The sequence below is a fragment of the Glossina fuscipes genome, unplaced genomic scaffold, assembly GCF_014805625.2.
Source record: "Glossina fuscipes isolate IAEA_lab_2018 unplaced genomic scaffold, Yale_Gfus_2 59, whole genome shotgun sequence".
NCBI classification, from domain to species: domain Eukaryota; kingdom Metazoa; phylum Arthropoda; class Insecta; order Diptera; family Glossinidae; genus Glossina; species Glossina fuscipes.
The window spans coordinates 765,527-784,211 of record NW_023998431.1 but is presented as its reverse complement, the minus strand read 5'-3'; the positions used below and the strand labels follow the sequence as shown (position 1 = coordinate 784,211).

At 31.9% G+C, this 18,685-nt stretch overlaps 3 protein-coding genes and 1 long non-coding RNA gene across 8 annotated transcripts; 3 read left to right on the top strand and 1 right to left on the bottom strand.

Moving 5' to 3' along the window:
- The first annotated feature begins 816 nt into the window (after positions 1–816).
- LOC119637318 (fatty acid hydroxylase domain-containing protein 2) lies at positions 817–8,257 on the top strand. Of its 4 annotated transcripts, XM_038033271.1 has the most exons (7): positions 818–1,464; positions 3,850–3,919; positions 3,990–4,572; positions 5,426–5,499; positions 6,915–7,090; positions 7,151–7,605; positions 7,680–8,257. In XM_038033271.1, the coding sequence occupies exons 3-7, from the start codon at positions 3,998–4,000 to the stop codon at positions 7,828–7,830; spliced, it is 1,431 nt and encodes a 476-aa protein (XP_037889199.1). In that variant the 5' UTR covers positions 818–1,464; positions 3,850–3,919; positions 3,990–3,997; the 3' UTR covers positions 7,831–8,257. The 4 variants fall into 4 exon arrangements, with proteins under 4 accessions (XP_037889197.1, XP_037889199.1, XP_037889200.1 ...); XM_038033269.1 differs by having other exon boundaries at positions 817–1,464; positions 3,850–4,572; XM_038033272.1 differs by lacking the exon at positions 818–1,464 and having other exon boundaries at positions 3,492–3,915.
- Positions 8,258–11,866: 3,609 nt separating this feature from the next.
- Positions 11,867–14,854, top strand: LOC119637319 (fatty acid hydroxylase domain-containing protein 2). The gene is made up of 4 exons (XM_038033273.1): positions 11,867–12,540; positions 12,611–12,786; positions 12,843–13,303; positions 13,383–14,854. Exons 1-4 carry the CDS (start codon positions 12,444–12,446, stop codon positions 13,477–13,479), a joined length of 831 nt encoding a protein of 276 aa, XP_037889201.1. The 5' UTR covers positions 11,867–12,443; the 3' UTR covers positions 13,480–14,854.
- LOC119637320 lies at positions 13,161–16,369 on the bottom strand. Of its 2 annotated transcripts, XR_005247238.1 has the most exons (4): positions 16,111–16,369; positions 16,006–16,051; positions 13,376–13,433; positions 13,161–13,246 (listed from the first exon to the last, which is right to left on the bottom strand). It is a non-coding gene; the product is annotated as an uncharacterized LOC119637320 (long non-coding RNA). The 2 variants fall into 2 exon arrangements; XR_005247237.1 differs by lacking the exon at positions 13,161–13,246 and having other exon boundaries at positions 13,303–13,433.
- Positions 16,370–16,945: 576 nt separating this feature from the next.
- LOC119637324 (probable serine/threonine-protein kinase nek3) lies at positions 16,946–18,425 on the top strand. Its single transcript, XM_038033281.1, has one exon. It carries the CDS (start codon positions 17,142–17,144, stop codon positions 18,216–18,218), a length of 1,077 nt encoding a protein of 358 aa, XP_037889209.1. The 5' UTR covers positions 16,946–17,141; the 3' UTR covers positions 18,219–18,425.
- The last annotated feature ends 260 nt before the right edge of the window (positions 18,426–18,685 follow it).

Below are 18,685 nucleotides of genomic sequence, written 5' to 3'. Positions count from 1 at the left end.
AATACACAAACAATACTATTTTACGAATATCTACGACTAGGAGTATGATTAAGCTGCAGGCATTACCAGTTGCAAAGAGCATGTCATTATCAATAAAAAACACCTTGACTTTATTATAACAACTCTGTGTTATTAGAAGCGAGTATAAGAAAAGTACAGCGATAATTATGTTACATAAAGAAAAATCGAAACAGATGTATCAAAACATAAATAAATATCGGTGCTCGAAGAGTTGATATAAAGTTTAGGAATTAAAAATTTCTTATTTAAATACTTTTAAGCTAATTACTATTCGTTCATTTAGGCTTATTGAGTTTAAACAAATTCTATAGCACCAAAAGAATGAAATGATCTCTATCGTAGGTTGCGAGGGTGGATTCAATTACGACGGCTAACAATGATACCAGAAATCAATACGACCACCTCTTTACATTGCTATAGTTAACTATATAGCGAATTTAACATTGTCCACCAGTTTTGTCATTGTTAAGAAGCGCTATTTGTCAATTTTAAGGTGCTATAGGTGTAAGATGTAGAATATTATTATTATATTATTAGTATTTGTGGCGCTAAGAGGATTTCATTTTCCTGCAAACAGCGCATATATATTTATGACGTTTAAGTAGCCATTTAGAACGTCATCTAAAAGCCCAAAGGAACTTTAAAAAAATGTGATACTAGGTATTGTTATATTCCTGTATATTACTCAACATGTTATAAGAGAACAAAATGATGTAGAAATTTTCTCTATGCTTTCCAAATTACAATAATTCGGATAATATAATATAGTTCGAAAATTTTTTCTTAAAAAGAATTAAAAATATAAAAAATTGTCTTGACTATTAACTATTTTGTCAAAAGTATTAAAACAATTGCGAAAACAGAAATCTTAAATGTTTAAGGGTTAAGGAAGAAAATGCAGATTTTTTTCTTGGTTTTTATATCGGGCTTGTACTCGTTAAACTTTATAACACTTGAGTTATGTAAAGAAAAGGCGGTTAGCTTACATGTAAGGTCGTATTGCAATAGAAATTGTGATCTTTGAAATGTCAATTTGAGAAGTAAGGACCCCAAAGCCAATTGGTGATAAAGGCTCTTCTCTACCATGTCATGAAAGGTTTAGACAATTGCATTCCCCAAAGCATATCAAAGTCCGAAGAGTGAAAGACGCGTATTAGTAAAGCGAATGGGTCATAACCGATTGTTTGCATCGAAGGTAGTGCATTACTAAACGGGCTGTGTGTATTATAAGAAATTATCCGTTCGATCTTCAAAGTGGATTTCTTTGGATCAAGGAACTGCATGACCAGATATATTAAAAGTAATTAGTGTAATATCGTGAGTTGAAGTTTATGTCTGAAGAATTTCAAGTAAGAAAACGTAGAAAGCCTGTTCGGTAGTAAAACTAAATTAGAATGTACAACGCGCCTTTGTGTTCACAAGATCCTGTCCGCACGTACATATGTAAGTATAAAACCATGATTTTAGCGAGACGCCACAATATCACATATCTCTGACTCTATTCTATTTTGTAATCAAGTATATATATGTTATGTATATATATAGGCATATTAATTTACGGGAGAGTCTTTTCGTTTCAAAGGAGGCTGTTGCACACAGCTTCATTCTTGTTAACATTCTTTTTTTTCCTCTGCTTTTCATGGGCGCAGTGGTGCAATAGTGGAAATGATGCAAAAAAGGAATGAATAAAAAGACAACACTCGTACAACATTTCTTAGGGGGTCAAAAAACGATATTGTTGTTGTTATTATTGCATGTAATGTCCAATTTAATCCACAAAGACGCAGAAGTTTTAAAGAATCGAATTGCGACAAAAATAAAGAAAAGAACATTTTTTTGTAACTCGTCCTGGAACAACTAGTCCAACTGTACAGATATCATGGAGAAAAAGATACTCTTTTCCTAAAATAATTATATCCTACATTACTTGTGATACCAGATTGTAATGAGTTTGAGCAGAGATATACAACATCGTGAACGACTTGAGATAAGCCTAACTTTTTTTTATCATGTCGATCTATTTAGAATTACCTTCTCAATTGATCTAAGTTTGTTTGTCAATCTGCCGGTCTTGTATTCTTGTGTTCAGTCTACATGTCGCAATTTTTGAGATATGTTTTAGAAATTTTGTACATTGACATGTTTTGGTCCAACGGCGAACGCTATTGAAAATGCATCGAATGGGACCACTTTTTAAATTACTGCCCATATAACACCTTATTCTGAGACGTCGTTACATGCATAAATGCATTGAGTGAAATGGTGGGCTATGGCCTTATATTGTGCTTTTACTTGTTCTTTCTTTTAATATTTCGCTAGCCGCAATACGAACTCAAGAAAAAAAAGAAATAAAAACTAAAAGGAATGATTTATGACCAAAAAAAAATTTTGACAAATCTCCCAATACCACTTGAAATCGAAAACAAGTTAGAGTGCTTTAGTCAGGCAATGCCGACCTTTAATTAATCTACACCATCTTGCTTAATTAATAACACATCAAAATTGTGCGTTATTTGTATGTAAATCCACAATTTTCGTTGAAGCCGTCATATTGAAGGATACTCTAACGCCAATGTGGCATTAGTTTACCAAACTTGGTTTATTTGCCAAAGATTTTATTTATTTCCAGCTGTTTGATTCATAACAAACTGCAAATTAGACTTTGCCGGCAGAGAAGGATTTACTTTCATGAGGGACTTTATATATGCTGCGACCTAAAAAATAGATTTATGTGACCCAAATTTCGTATATATAATTTGTTAAGGACAAATTATCATCATAAAGTATTAAAAATTAAGCATTTTTGGCATATAAAACCTTATTTTTCATAAAGTGGTGACTGGAAGTTAGAAAACATACCCACCTGAACGTTTGGAACGTTTATATAAGGGCAAGGAGTTCACAAAATTTACACAATTGATTGAAATACTATTGCTAAACGAGTTTTGTCGCGAAATATTAAATAAGACAATATTATTTCTTACAACGACTTATCAAAATAAGGCGCCATATGAGGAGTGGTCGAAAAAGTGGACCTATTCCAAACAGTTTTCAATAGCGTTCGTCCTTGGATCAAATCACGTTAGTGCACTAAACTTCATCAAAATATGTAAAAAATTGCGATTTGTAGATTGAACACCAGAAAATAAGACTCTGAAGCGGACAGACAAGGTTAGATCGATTCGAAAAATGGTTCCGCACAAACTTAATGTACCCTATGCCACAAGGTATGTAAGGTATATTGAAAATAGCAAATAAAAGATATAGCATTAGATAAGAAAATCGTAGATAAAATAATGCCTTCAACTAAAGTTGGAAAAAATTTATTATTTCGTTTAGAAATTTATTGAGAAATTCTCTTTTTCCATCGTCAAATAGAATGAATCGTTTTTCTAAAGCTTTTTGTTAATTTTCGAAGCTTTTTCTTCAAGCGCTCCGCTTGATTTTCCGCTTTTACAAAAAGAGAACTTACAAACAAAGGATATTCTCCGATAGACTATTACTTTTGCGTGAATATTGAGCATAAAAACTAACCAAATAAATAATAACGTCGCCTTTAAAATTAATAAGAGCTTATAAAGCCATCACAAAAGTTGAATAATCGAATAAAATGAAAATATCACTGTCTAAAATATTACAAAAAAAAAAAAAAAAAATCAATTAATAGTAAAGGGAAGTAATAGCAAAGGGAAAAAGTAATAGTGACACATAAACTGAAAAATCAATAATAAAAAAAAGGAACAGAAAGAATAATTATTTTTGAGGAAATAGTTTTCCGAAATTTTAAAAGAGAAATTATTTTGAGAAATGGTTAAATTTATTTTTCAGCGATAGATAGACAAAATCGGGAAAGTTGAAAAGCGGAAAAAAACTCTTCATTAATTAAATGTCAAGGTCAGTAAGTATCAATTTCGATCCAAACATTCAACTTTGGTTTAAATGATCAGTTCGCACGAAACTGTTTGTAGTTTATAAAATGGAAAAATTTGGAAAATCCTATACAACACTAACGTCGTCATCTATATTTACAACAATAACAACAACAACAACAACATCAACGATAACAGCAACAATAACAACATCAACTTTAACAACTGCGGCATTGGCAACGACAACCACTGCTTACACCATTTCTAGTACTAATGCTGCTACTATTGCTACTACAGCTAGAGCAAATCCGGCAGCAGTGGCAAACGCTTTTTTAGCGGATCATGTTAACATGGCTACAGAGGAAGTTGGGATCGGTATTCTGCAGTTACCGCCACCTCTCCCGCCACCGTACCCTACATTCAATAATAAGGGAGGATTCTATTCTCAAGCAAATGCAACATCAGAAAATAAACATTTAATAGATAATAAAATTTTATCAGCAGACGATAATGAGAATGATGTTGACGGTGATAATAACTCTCTAGCGTCAATAATGGATCCTTTCGGTCCAGCCTACAGTGAACCGCAAAAGCCGCGTTGGTTATCCTCATTGCACAGCGTCATCTTTATAATAACATGTGCATTGGCCATATTCATTGTGTTTCGGAACGTGCTCACATGGTAGGTATTCGCCGATTCAAGCAGATATTTAATCATCTTAACTCGAGTCTAGTATACCTATATAAACTTGAAATATCTGACCTGGACGTTGATTCCAGAATGTAAATTAGTTTGCTAATTCATCTTGCCCTCCGAATTTTTGCACTTTTAAGAATGTCAATACTCTAAACTTATTGAAAACATTATACATCCCTTTTCAATGCGTGGTCACAATTGCTATAACTTCTCCCTTCGATAATGCAATAAATGTCAAAGTTAGAACTAATATCAGCAAAGAGATAATCATTGTGTTCAGTATCTTACTCTACCCGTATAAGCTTTGCTCCTTAATTTTCCATAAACGACAAACACAACTTCAAGTTTAATATACTGTATTGAAATGGGTGAAGTACACTAAAAAGCTCATCTTGTGACGATCTTTTAGAAAGTCATCGTTTAAATCAAATGTAGAGCCGCTTATTGTTACTTTCCTATGTACATACATATACATGTTTGTATATGTAAAAAATAAAAATTTTCTACTTTTCAAATTCGTTTACGTGCAGTGAAAACTTTCATACAAATATTGATGTTCACATGTATGAGTAAAACTATTCAATGAATACTTAAGCTGAGTAAATGTTTTAAGTAATAAGTGTTGACGCAGTCCAGTCGCTGTTAAGCGATCAAAATACATAATACGAACAAGAACGCAATATCTGAAAAGAATTAAATTACATATATAGAAATATATGTAAATTACATATATATGCATATATATATATACATATATATATATATATAATGTATATATTTATATTTGTATGCATAAAATGGATAAAATAATCAATTTACCTATATTACCCGCTACCAGGCATTTACAAAGTTTTTGGGGAGCCTCCGGAGACTTCTGGCAAGCTCAATGGGATAAATTTATTAATATAACTGGTAAGTAAGATCTCGTATTACATTTTAAACAATTATCAGCTATCCGAGGTGAAAATGAATTTTTCTTAAATGAATTTTTTTTTTTTTTTTTTATATAAATTTAATAAATACAGTGAGTCTCATTAATATTAAATTTTTTCGCTTCACAAAAAGTAAACGCTTGTTAAACCTAGTCCGTTGTTCAAATATAAAATTTTTTTTACTATTTTGTTCTACTAGGTAATAAATATTAAAATATAACAAAAAACACCAAACATTATTCTAATGAACAAGAAAATTAAATAACTTTAACAATTTTAAAATCATAGCGTCATTAATATTTGGTTTTTTTTAATATAAGGAAGGGAAAGAAAGTGCGGACAAGCGCGGTATTTTAGAAACATTTAAATTCTATTTAGATAATGACCTCAAGTATAAGTGCCACTTAATTCGATAATGGGTCTTATATGAATGCTCGAAAGTGGTTCACCCACTTCCACAAACCACCAGGCATGAACCCCATCAAAAATATGTGGGACGGATTGGACATTTGAGTGCGAAAACTTTCAATTCCTTCTGTCCAAGACCTGAGAACAGGCATGTCAAATCGTTTAAATGACGTTATTAAGCCAAAAGGATACCTAAAAAATATTAATTTTTAATAATATGCTGTCTTTTACCTTCGTATCCTCCTTCAATATTAATGACGCTGTTTTTGAAGTTGTTGAATTTGCTTAATCTTCTTGTCTACTGGATTAATGTTCTGTTTGTTTTTTTCTATATTTTAATATGTACTCCCTTCTAATACAAAATAATAAAAAAAATTTTTGTTTTAACATTGGACTAGGTTTGAAAAGCATTTATTTTTCGTCGAGCGAAAAAATGTAATATTAATGGAACTCACTGTAAGTACCGCGCTTGGCTGTATTACAAATTTGCAAGCAAATAAATGATTTGTTTACATATTTTCTCCCTTTACTCCGCGATTTTATCATTGAATCAATATACATACATATATATAAATGCTAATAAAAAAAAAACGTATGTAACAAGACTGAGCACACATGCAACATTTTTTTCTTTATATCAAATTCCTGTTTTACGATACTTTGTCTTCATGTGTACAAGATATAAAAAAATTCTTGCAGATGGACATGATTTCTCATGCGAAGAGTTAAAAGTTTACGAATTTTTTATTTGTCTTTTTATCTCTTTCCTTTTTCATTTGAAATATTATTAAGAAATCTAAATGCCCCCCCTTAACCTTGTTATATGTATGTGTGGGTGTGTTTGTGATAATGAAAGTTTTCTTTTGGGGCACAAGAACGTTATAGAAAAAAAATGAATTTCTTTTCTTCCTGAGCTTACAAAATTTAATAATCAATCTTTAATCTCATCACAGAGTTGCCATGATCACTTTAATATTTAAATTGTAGGTCACGATCCCATGATGTTTTGGGTTTTTGGCACAAATGTATTTACCACCCTAGTATATTGGTCAGTTGGAGGCATTTACACGTTCATGGATATCACGAATCGACCAACGTTTTTGCGTAAATACAAAATACAACCGGGTACCAATGAACCTGTCGATCAAGCTCGTCTTTTTAAGGTATCATTTTTGCATTTTTTTTTTTTTATTTACAAACTTGTACTGTCATTATTGTATTAGGTTATTAAGCAAGTACTAGTTAATCAAACAATTGTAGCCATTCCAATAATGTATTTAAGCTATAAGCTAATGATGCTACGCGGTTTAAGTGCCATACCAGAACTACCGACATTTCATTGGGTCTGTGTAGAATTGACAGTGTGCATATTAATGGAAGAGCTCGGCTTCTATTATTCCCATAGATTGTTACATCATAAATATATCTATAAATTTATTCATAAACAACATCATGAGTGGACAGCACCTATAGCCGTTACTGCTTTGTATTGCCATCCTATTGAACATATATTTAGTAATCTATTGCCTCCATTTTTGGGTGTTTTCATTATGGGTAGTCATGTCGCCACCGCTTGGATGTGGTTCGCTTTAGCCATATTATCAACTTTGAACGCACATTCTGGTTATCATCTACCTTTCTTTCCAAGTCCAGAGGCCCATGACTTTCACCATTTAAAGTGAGATTTAATAAAAATATATATTTAAATTATTAATAATAATGTATTAAATAAATTGAATTCTTTTCATTCAGATTTAATAACTGTTTCGGTGTATTAGGCGTACTGGATCGTCTGCACGGCACCGATGCCCTATTTCGAGCCACGAAATCTTACGCTCGTCATATAATGATGTTAAGTTTTGTACCACCGCGTGAAGCTTTTCCAGATTCCACCATGAAGTGATAGAAGAGTAACAATTTTAAAATGACGAAAACAAAAAGATTAATTAAAACATTTCAAAGACGTTTAAGTTTCATATGAATTTCCTTTTTTTTTAATTTTCTTCATAATGTTTCGTTTTTGCTTTTTTTTTTTTTGATAGTGAACGCATTTGTGATAGGTCGTTAACCTTTTTTCTCTACTACAACATTTTTGTAACTACTTGTCTTTTTTTTTATTTTTTATTTTTATTTACATATATAAAAATTCGGTTAGAAGAATTTATTATTTCACCTTCTTCTCCATAATGCATTATATTATCTTTTCTCCATTAAACTTTTTTTTTGCAGAGATTTTTTAGCATTTAAGTGATATTCAAAATATAATTTATATATACTGTAGAATGTTGGAAGCAGTCATGTAACAATTTTAACACTATGATGCTTTTTAAGCCTAGAAAACACAAAATACTAAACACCAAACAAATCCTCACAATTGGTTAAAATAAACTATAATCGGATATCTAAAGTTGAAATTTATTATTGCTTCTCCCGTCTTGATTTCGGGAGAGATGTTGACTTCGGTAATTGTTTGCTTATGACAATACGGAAGATATGGTTTTTTTTTAAAGGCATCCTTTATAAATATCCATAGATAAGATAATATCATTGAATTTATTCTCTAAAGAAAAAAAAGAAGAAAAAAGAGCGGTGCAATCAAGGTCATCTTTATTCATATCAAAGTAATCGCAAAGGTATTCAGTCATTTTTTAAACTGCCAACTGCTTAACAGTTATCATGTCAACCTTCGAAATCCGTTAGTTGTTGTTTACACGATATTTGCAAGAAAATTATACAAATTATTTTTTATAATGATTTAAAGTTGTTTCATAAACTTTCATGAACTCGGGCTACGCCAACATTTTTGGAGCTAAATATAAAAGAGATTGAAATGCGATAGCTTTCAAATTTGTTATTTTCTTCCTTTCCACTTATCTTAGTTAACTTCCGCTGAAGAACAAACACACTTAAGTTCAAGATTACGACTTAAATAGATCTGTGTAACTTAAACTCAATTCCATCTAAATGCAATTACTTTTAATGAGGTACAGTTGTTTACAAAAAAAAAGTCTTGAAAGCTGTTCACGTCGTCTTCTAATTTTTCAGGTTAGAAGGAACAGAAATAACTAAACAATCTACGTTTTACGTAGACTGTACCAAGAATATGTTGTTGCTAGGAAATACGTACACAATATTTTCCGTCTGTTCAACGCAACTCATTGAGTTGACGTGTAAAAATTGGACGCAATTTACTCGCCTGTTGCGTTTTTTTCGTTAAACATATACTTGAGAACAATGGAAATACTAGTCGAATAAAAAAATGATCCAAAGTTTTGTGTCTCAAAGAAAATTTCTTACGCCAAATGCTAAATTGTTTATGCCGAAGCTCAGCCCAATTAATTTTATACCCATCACTAAAGCATTTGGGATGCGTTGAATTTGTTAAAAGGTTTTCAGTGCTCAGAAGAAAGCTTCAGAGAGAACCTATTTGATCAGCTTCAAATTTTGAATCGATTTACCCTTGTCCGCCTACGTAAAGTCTTTGCTTTTACATTCTACTGGTCGCAAGGATGGGGATGTTGACTTCAAATACTGTAATTTCCTTCACGTGGATTAGTATTGAAAATGGGCTAAATCGATGCTGAGAAACGCCTTCAGGACAACTGAGAGCACATCTATTTTTAAAAGATAAAGATAGATCGACAGCAGATATGTGGGATGAAAATGTGCGTGTGTATTTTAGAAAAATGAAAGCATCAACCGCACCCACATCCTAACATTATAAAGTAGAAAAATTCATTCATTTTATTTTTCTTTTAGCCGCCTTTTTAAGATAAAGTTGGTGGCTAGAAATATATCAGTCACACTCGATCGAATATACTTCGCTTATATGTTTTTTAATGATGTTCTTTTTGCAATTGCGCCACAAACCTTGCGACTTTTCATATACATATATATACATATTGAAAATAAAAAAGAATGTTTAAGAACAGTGCACTTTTTACCGTCCGTCTTTGAAGCTGCATTTCAATTATTAAAAGCCGTCGCCGTTTCATGTTGATCTCGTTTCCAAAATTTTGTAGCATGAAATGCAATTTTTTCACTTTCGAATCGCTCGATTCATCTGTAAATCTTTTCCGTCTCCTCAATGCTTCTCTTAATTGCCCGCCTTCAAACTTGCTGGCTGATTGTTGTGCGCCCATAGTTGTTGTGCTTTTGAGCTTTAACTAAACCATCACTCAACCGTCTTGAATGCATTTTCTTTTCTTGAATGGCTAGTGAGTATTCAAAATGAATTGATTCAACGGAGGAATGCTCCTCTCAAATCAATTGCTCAACAAATAATGAGTTTTTTAACAAAAAAAAAAAAATGAATAAATTACTACGTAACGAACTCTAAAGCTTGGAGCCTCCAGTACAATAGGAAAGCGGGAATAATGCCTTTAATTCTAATTTTATATGCGATATTGGTTACTTACTAGATATAGTATTTATTTAGCATTTAACCATGCCTTAGAAAAACAATTATCGCAAAGCAGTCTTTTGGCTCTTTTTTTATCTTCTTTCGAAAATTTCATTTGATATTAATTGAATCGTGTAATGATTACAATTGAAAGCCTCACCTATCAAATTAATTAAGTCCGTTTTCTGCATTTTTCAAATTTTAATTTCAAAACACATGATTGATTTCTATTATTATCATTATAACTAATTTATTGAGCAGAGAAGTAAATTCTAAGTCTTAAGTCTAAGAGCACGAGCATCTTAAGCTATCGGTTTTATTGGAACCCCGTGCCGCAGTTGAGATTTGAACTCACGGCCATTGCGTTGTTAATCAAGATTCTTTGCCTACTCGGTCACTCAGGCGGAAAACTGGTTTCCAACTTTTAATAACAAAAAATAAATAAAAAAGAATAATAAATAATTTATTTCATACTCTAATGTAGTTCGCAATAAAAATGTAATTAAAACACTAAAAATATTAAATAAACCATTTCATCACTTTTTACTACCTTTCATTTTTAGAGTTACTTGATTTGGCAAGTGAGTGGTTTAGTTAGCTTAAGAGAATGATTTTTTAGTTTTGCATTTGTAAAATTATTCATTATTCGTTCAATAAATCGTTTGCTAGCTCATGCATTTTTATATTCTTTACCCTCTGAACACCCATAAACAATAAAATATTAATTTAATCTTTTTAAACATTTTCATTTATACCCATCATGATAATGGGTATATTCATCTTGTCAAAACATTCGCAATGCCCAGAAGGAAGTTTTAGAGACAAAATGAAGCTATCGTGTTAAATTTTGGCAAAAACACTAGAAATTCTTGCATGCAGGTTGGTATTGAAAATGGGCCAACCCCATCACGTGAACCGGGAGCATCTCTGTTTTTCATAATGAATACAAAATTGGCTTTTTCGTCATTTCCTATAAACTATAGCACATAAAGCTACAAAAATTGTGAGTGATGCTGCAACACCTTTACGAAAATGGGAAAATATTACCCGCTCTACCCAATATTATAGCGTATTGAAACTTAATTTTTTCTATCAAAATCATTGTAACACGCAGAAGCAGGCTTCAAAGACCCCACAAAGTATATACATTTTTTTGGCAATTTCTAATTCGGAATGCATCTAAGCATCTGTCCCTCCGCCCAACTGCGTAGTATCTGTGGTAAACTTTCTTCCGTTCGCAAAAATGAAGATATCGCCTACACGTTTGCAAACGGCTTTGAAAACGATCCAAACTTTACAAGACACACGCACAGGACGTTCATGCGCCTGTGCGACAAAAATTAAGACCACTTTGCCTTTTGTGTTTTTTGCTCGTTATTCATAAACTAGAACGTATTAACTATACGAATTTCCACTTTCATTCTGAAAATAGAAAAACTCAATCATGCCTACCCGCCCCATTTTAGAATATAAAAATATTTAGCTCTCTTCTACTTCTTTTTTTTATAATTTTTAGGACAACGACACTGGGTTTAAAAGATTCGGTTACGATCGAATATAATTTTCTTAGTTGTGTTTTTTTTTTTTTTTTTATATCGATATATGACTGAGATAACAAAGTCCGCTCTATAAAATAAAGGTTTTTCTTTCATTTTTTATAATACACTTGGTTGGTACACTTAATAATAATCCACAGAATTAATAAATTATACACAAACATAAGCGGGAATTTCAATTTTCATTCGATTACATCATTAAATGGTGCTTTTTGCATGATTTTCATTCGATTTTTATACGATCCGGAGAAGTGAACTGGGTCCGTTCCTTTACATGATTGCAATCATTTCAATTTAAAAATTAAATTAAAAAATTATTTTGTTTTTTTTTTTTTTTAATTTTCAAACAGGATTACTTTCATTAATCGCCCCTTTTTAATCCACTTTCAATTTTATTTACACTTTTTATTTGTTTTCCCATACCGAGTTTATCGCAAAACTAGAATTGGGTGTATTCGCAATCGGGAGATAAGAACTTGTTTAATTTAATAATTGCCATGCAAGAAAGTAATAAGAGCGAACCATTTGTTTCGAGTCAGTTTAAAAGCTCAATACAATATGATAACGTCAACGCTAATTAATAAAATATCTACGAATTGGTATCGATGTGGCGAATTATTGCAAAATAAATGGATTACATTTTTAAATAGCGTCGGTACAAATACATCGAAAGAAAATTTAATGAAGACTTTAAATGCTATAATTTTCTTTTGCAATTTCCTTAGGTGACGACTCGGTTACCATATGGATAGTAGTGCCATTTATTTTATTATTGTTCAGTTTTTGGTTATATGCTGGCATTTTTACCCTCATGGACATAACGAATAAGCCACATTTCTTACGAAAATATAAAATACAAGTTGGCGTGAATGAACCAGTCGATAAAAATAGATTATGGAAGGTACAATTATAACGGTTTTAATAGATAAAAGATTTACAATTATTAACTAATTGCAGGCAACAAAGCAAGTTCTTTTCAATCAATTGATCATTACTCCTGCCATGCTATTTTTCAATTATTTTGTATTGGTTAAGTACATAAGTTTTCCCTGTGTACACATATTACCTTCTATGAGAAGATTTCTCATTGATATGTCTCTAATGGTGGCATTGGAGGAGGCTTGTTTTTATTATGTTCATCGAGCGTTACATCATCGTTCCATCTACAAGTATATCCATAAGCAACATCACGAATGGACAGCGCCGGTAGCTATCATTACACTTTATTGTCATCCAATTGAACATATATGCAGCAATATGGGACCTATTGGTGTATTAACGATTTTGATAAGACCTCATATTCTCAATGTCTGGTTTTTTGCAGTTCTTGCCATTTTAAATTCGATGACCGATCATACAGGCTATAGTTTTCCATTTTCACCCAATTCAGTTCGTTTCCACGATTTGCATCATGCCAAGTGAGTATTAAATAGAAAGGAAGAGTGAAAATGCAGTAAATCATGGACATGAAAAAATTTTCCTTAATCTACCTCGCAGGTTTCATTACAATTTCGGTGTAATGGGTTGGCTCGATAAACTGCATGGTACCTATAAAGAAGACAAGGAAAACATGAAAAAAATTAAATACCAATAAAAATAAAAATTAAAATCTTTACATCCAAGCATGGGTAATCATTAATTTGTCTATCTAAGCCATTAATTAGTTTACGTGGTACTATGGAAGAAGACAAAAATTTTGACTCCCCGTTATGTTACTTTTTGCATCCACCACCAAAGACTAGGATTATATTCACTTCGTCAAAATGTTTGCAGCAATGACAGAGAAGCTTCTAATGCAAGAGCATAGGAAGTTTCTCTCCGAAGAATGGTATTGGTGCAGCGACACTCACACACAGAGTGTAACGTAAAAATCAAAATGTTATTGTTTTTAAAAACAAAAATATTCGGTTTTTTGCGAAGTATATTCTACGGATAACTCTACACTATCTATATAATAATGAAAAAATCGGCCACGCCCAACCAATATTACAAAATGAGAAGATTCTATTCTAATTATTTTCATAACTTTACCTTACACTACTTGTGGTATAGAGGCATATTAAGTTTGCGTGGATATAGGCAACAATCAGAAGGACTGGAGATATATTCACCTTTTACTATACCAATCGAATGATTGAAAATCACTTTCTGAATCAATCCAAACCCGTCTTTTGAAATATTTTGATAAAATTTGTTACGTTGACGTCTTCTCGTCCATGGCAGGACGCTATTGAAGACGTCCAGGATCGGACCACTTTTTCGATCACTTCCCATGTACCGACTTATTTGAAAAGTCATATATGTATACGAATAATCCTAGACTGGTATGGGGGTAGTTAATCGGTGTTTTTGTGCATGATTTTTATATATAACGTATTTGTTTCACTTGTCATGAGTTAAACGTGTTATGGACATATTCCAGTTCAAATCCTCTATTTTTAAGTTACTCTTTCCACGACATTTACAAATACTTGTCTAACTAAATCTTCATTACACTCACACAAAAGATAATTCAGTTTTTTCTAAAATTAACCAAAGCATTCGACTCCACGTAATAATCAAGATGATACGAGGATTTTGCAATATTAATGAAACAACTGAAAAGAACTGGAAATCTAAGGTAAAAAGATATGGCAACCGACAACATAGCGCTTAAAAAATCGACAAGTAAGCATATTTTAGGCATCATATAAAAAAAAGGCAAGATTTTGTCACTCTGTTAAAAATTACTCGTGAAATTAAGCAAGTCTTTGCCGACTCCCGTACAGTTTATCGTCAACACACATTCGAATAAAGCTTAAGGCTCGTAATCGATTTACGTTTTTTTTTTTTGAAAAATTCAAATAGGCCAAAGATTGGTCGCCAAATGTCGTATTATTTTGCATTTTACAATATTTTTGACCGAATTATTGATTTAATCGTCCCTTTTCCATACTACTAAAAGAACAAAGAGAACCGTATTTAGAACAAAAAATATGAAAGCTTACTTGAAATTTTGAAGCTTCTGATTAAGACCGTTAGTTAATAACTTGTGTATCATCAATCATCAATCCCATCCATCCACAAAACCATCAATTTGTCATCACAAAGAGAAGAAAACAAGTGAAAATACTATAATGGGTCACGACTCTGTGTGACATGACCCTACAGTTATGCATATAACAATCGAAACAGTTGTCCAACCCAAACCAATAACGTTCATCCTTAGGCCGAAACATATCGGCGTACCATATTTTATCAAAATATCTGAAAAACTGTGATCTGTAGGTTGAGTCCAACGATACAACGAGGGAGAAACGGACAGACAACTCTAGATTTACTTATAAAAGGTGGTCTACCTCAAGTTCCTCGGAGTGTTGCATACAACTGCACAAACTGCACAATTTCCTCTTGTACGACAAGTGGTGCAGCCTATAAAAACAATATAGTTTTTAAATAAACTTTCAATTTTCCATAACATTTTTGTTTAAGAAAGAAATTTTTTTAAGGTCGCGGACATTGTCTGATTTTCGAGAAAGGAATGAAAAGCTGTGTCCGAATTTTAAAACTAGATTCAAAAACGTTTAACTCAGTATGGCTTGCCTCGTTGCCAATATATTTAAATAACTAAAGGACAAGTTGAAGCAAATCGTCTTCTTTTCATTTGTCTATTCAGTATATAATTAAATGTCTTTGTCTGCTACATTTCCTTAAATATATTCTAAACGAGACGAAAAAATTTTACATTTTTTTATGGCTATCTCTAACAATAAAAATATTAATAAAACTCCAGTTAAATCACGAGAATTAATAGTGGTAATTAGTTATTACATGCGTGTGCATAACATTTTTAGATGTTTATTGAAGACAAAATCTTAACAAAGGGCATCCTTAATAGAAAATTCTATAGGTATGTTTTAAAAACTTTTTGCGAAGAATTTACTTAGCAACTTTAAAATTTTATAAAATTTTCAGTCTGCAATTTTAGGAAGAATATTCGTTTACATCTACGTACCTAATTGTAGGTTATTTTCACGGTTCCTTTTGTGGTGATTTATTGGTGAAAGTAAATTCGACATCACATTTATCTAATATAATTTAAGTTAACGTGGAAAAGGAGTGGAGTTTATATTTTACTTACCTCAATTTACCTTATATTTACAAAATACAAACATCAGCGTTCTCGCCTGAAAAGAATACCATATATTGGTTGTTAATGATGTAATGCAGCCTGCATATATGTCACCTGTTTTTGGGATACACCCATTTTCCTATTCCTAGATGCGGTATATCTATTTTTATTGAAATCCGTTAGGCGTAAATTTTGCAAATCGTTACAATGTAAAAGTTTTTCTCATATGAAACAGACCAAATTGTCAAAGGTTATTTAACACTTATGCTTATCCCGCCCGTTTGATTTCAGGCTAAAAAAATTCTGCACAAGAAAGTAGACATCTTCAGATAATAAAGGAATACCAAAGTTCATCTTCATTCAACAACAAAACAAAATCATATGGTTAATATTTCAAGCACAATATGATTTTGAAATGTTCTTTTCCACTTTTATTAAAAACAAAGTAAATTGAAATTTTAGTATATTATATATAGTTCTGTCTCTATAGGAAAATGATTTCTTTCATTTTATTAAATTCTCTTTTCAAAGAAATCTTTCGCCTTATTAATGTTCTAATCATACGGTCACTTCTTTAAATTACGTGATTTTGATTTACTAAAGAAAGAAAGCCATATGTTCAACTGATACTGTACGATCAATTTTCAGGTATTTACTTACATTACGATATCATGTTCCAAATTATTGTTTTAGAGGGTAAAACCACGTGAATAAATGGAAACTACTCTAAAAACCTCTCTTTGCTTTTTTTTCAAAAGTGCTTTGAAGAGCTTATAGAAAGCCTCTAGGCCATTTAACATTTCAAAAAGGTAGAAACAAAAAAAAGGAAGTCACTGTAATAATGTGGTAAATTATTGCGACGTGACCGCATAATGAGATATTACGGTATTGCCATTTGTTAAGATAATTGTGTTTTCGAAACATTTCCATCCCGAATGCAAACAAAAACTAATAATAAAAAAAGTGAGAAACAACAGCGCAATTTACACAATAATTGCCAACGTCAGATGATTTTCTTTGTTAGAAACTAAGGTCCTTTTTAGAGAAATGTTGTAAGAACGTGTTAACAAAATTCTCATAAATATAATGCCAAACAAGTGCTAATAAAACATTTAAGAATAATTTTACTTAGAAACAAGCAAATAATGAGAACAGATTCGAAGATCCAAGTAAATGCCTTCATTGGTTTTTTAGTGTTGGCGATGGTTGTTCAATCCCAGCATACAAACACAAATAGTAATGATAACAATAGTGATACCGTCAAAAATGGAGTTGAATTAAATCATACTTTGGCAAATAAAATTGAAGATATTACGCAGCATTTAGAAGAAATACCGAGTGCTTCGAAAATACCCAAGGTACGTAAGACTACGCAAACCGATAACAAATCCTTGGAAAAGAGAATAAAAGAAACTGGAATTGCTAAAAATAAAATCCAATTGCCTAAGACAGAGAGCACTGGCACTACCACATTTGGAAATGCAGTCAAAAAGCCGGATCATGTGCTGAAACAGGTAGCCGAAAACGTATCCATAAATGTTAGCGTGAATCCATCCGAAAACAAAACACAACATGAAAAACAAGAAAGTTTACAGGCAAACGAAGGAAAGACGTCCCCAGTTGCGGTCAAAACAAACATTGTCTCTCCAAAAAATAAAAGTTCGGCTTCCGAAGTGATCGGAATATTGGTAAATAATTCTAATACAGTGAAGAATGACACTAAAAAAAAGGGGCAAACGAGTGACACAACTGATAGTAGCTCCTCTACTATTGCAAATGTAACCATCGCCCCAAAGTCCACTAACAATACCACAACAACTTTATCAACAACAACAACTACCAGTACGCCTACTACCACCACTACAACAACAACAACTACTACTACTACTACGACACCGAAACCAAAAAAACCTTCAGTACTTTATGGTGTTGAGGATTTTCCCGGTTTAGATGAAAATCATGTAGAACTAAAAGATCCATCTCTCCCAACATCCAACAAATTGCCTATACCCGAACCTCCAAATGCTGAACCATCACAAGAATTCAGCGGCAATAGTTTTCAACGGGGAAGCGATTACATTTTACCTATAGTCAGTATGATTTTTATAATCCCTTTAGCCATGGGCATAGTTATCACTACCTATCGTCGTTTTCGCGATTGTTGGTCTACACGTCACTACCGACGCATGGATTTTTTAGTAGATGGCATGTACAATGACTGACATCGTAATTCGCAAACAAGGCAATTATCCAATGCTTCAATAATTGATGAAGAAGAAGATGATATTGAAGATATTTGGAATTCGATACAAATTGCTTAGCAATAACAAAAATTGAAGGTTAGCAGCTTTAAAATTTAAGCATTTCGAGTGAGATGTACTACTTCCACACCCACAGAAAATATATTTGTATTATGAATTTATAAAATTGTATGTATGTACATAAATACGCTATTTTAACACATAACCATGATATTTACATCCCCATATATACGCAGGTATAGATGTGTGCGTGTATGTGATCGTACTCCTGTAACTGCATTTTCAGAAAATGTATTTATATTATTTTCCAATTGTGTTTTATCTAAAAAATAAATAAATAAATATTAGTAATAATGAATTGCGTCTATTAATCAATAAGAAATAATAATGAAATTATATACGCAATTACTTTTATTATCCAGTATTAA

Excerpts from the sequence above, each read along its gene's own strand:
- LOC119637319 (XM_038033273.1), top strand. The coding sequence starts at position 12,444 with ATGATAACGTCAACGCTAATTAATAAAATATCTACGAATTGGTATCGA. Across the intron at positions 12,787-12,842 it reads ATAAAAATAGATTATGGAAG|GCAACAAAGCAAGTTCTTTT; the intron begins GTACAATTATAA and ends AACTAATTGCAG. Across the intron at positions 13,304-13,382 it reads CACGATTTGCATCATGCCAA|GTTTCATTACAATTTCGGTG; the intron begins GTGAGTATTAAA and ends TCTACCTCGCAG.
- LOC119637324 (XM_038033281.1), top strand. The coding sequence starts at position 17,142 with ATGAGAACAGATTCGAAGATCCAAGTAAATGCCTTCATTGGTTTTTTA.
- LOC119637318 (XM_038033269.1), top strand. The coding sequence starts at position 3,998 with ATGGAAAAATTTGGAAAATCCTATACAACACTAACGTCGTCATCTATA. Across the intron at positions 4,573-5,425 it reads TTTCGGAACGTGCTCACATG|GCATTTACAAAGTTTTTGGG; the intron begins GTAGGTATTCGC and ends ACCCGCTACCAG. Across the intron at positions 5,500-6,914 it reads TAAATTTATTAATATAACTG|GTCACGATCCCATGATGTTT; the intron begins GTAAGTAAGATC and ends TTTAAATTGTAG.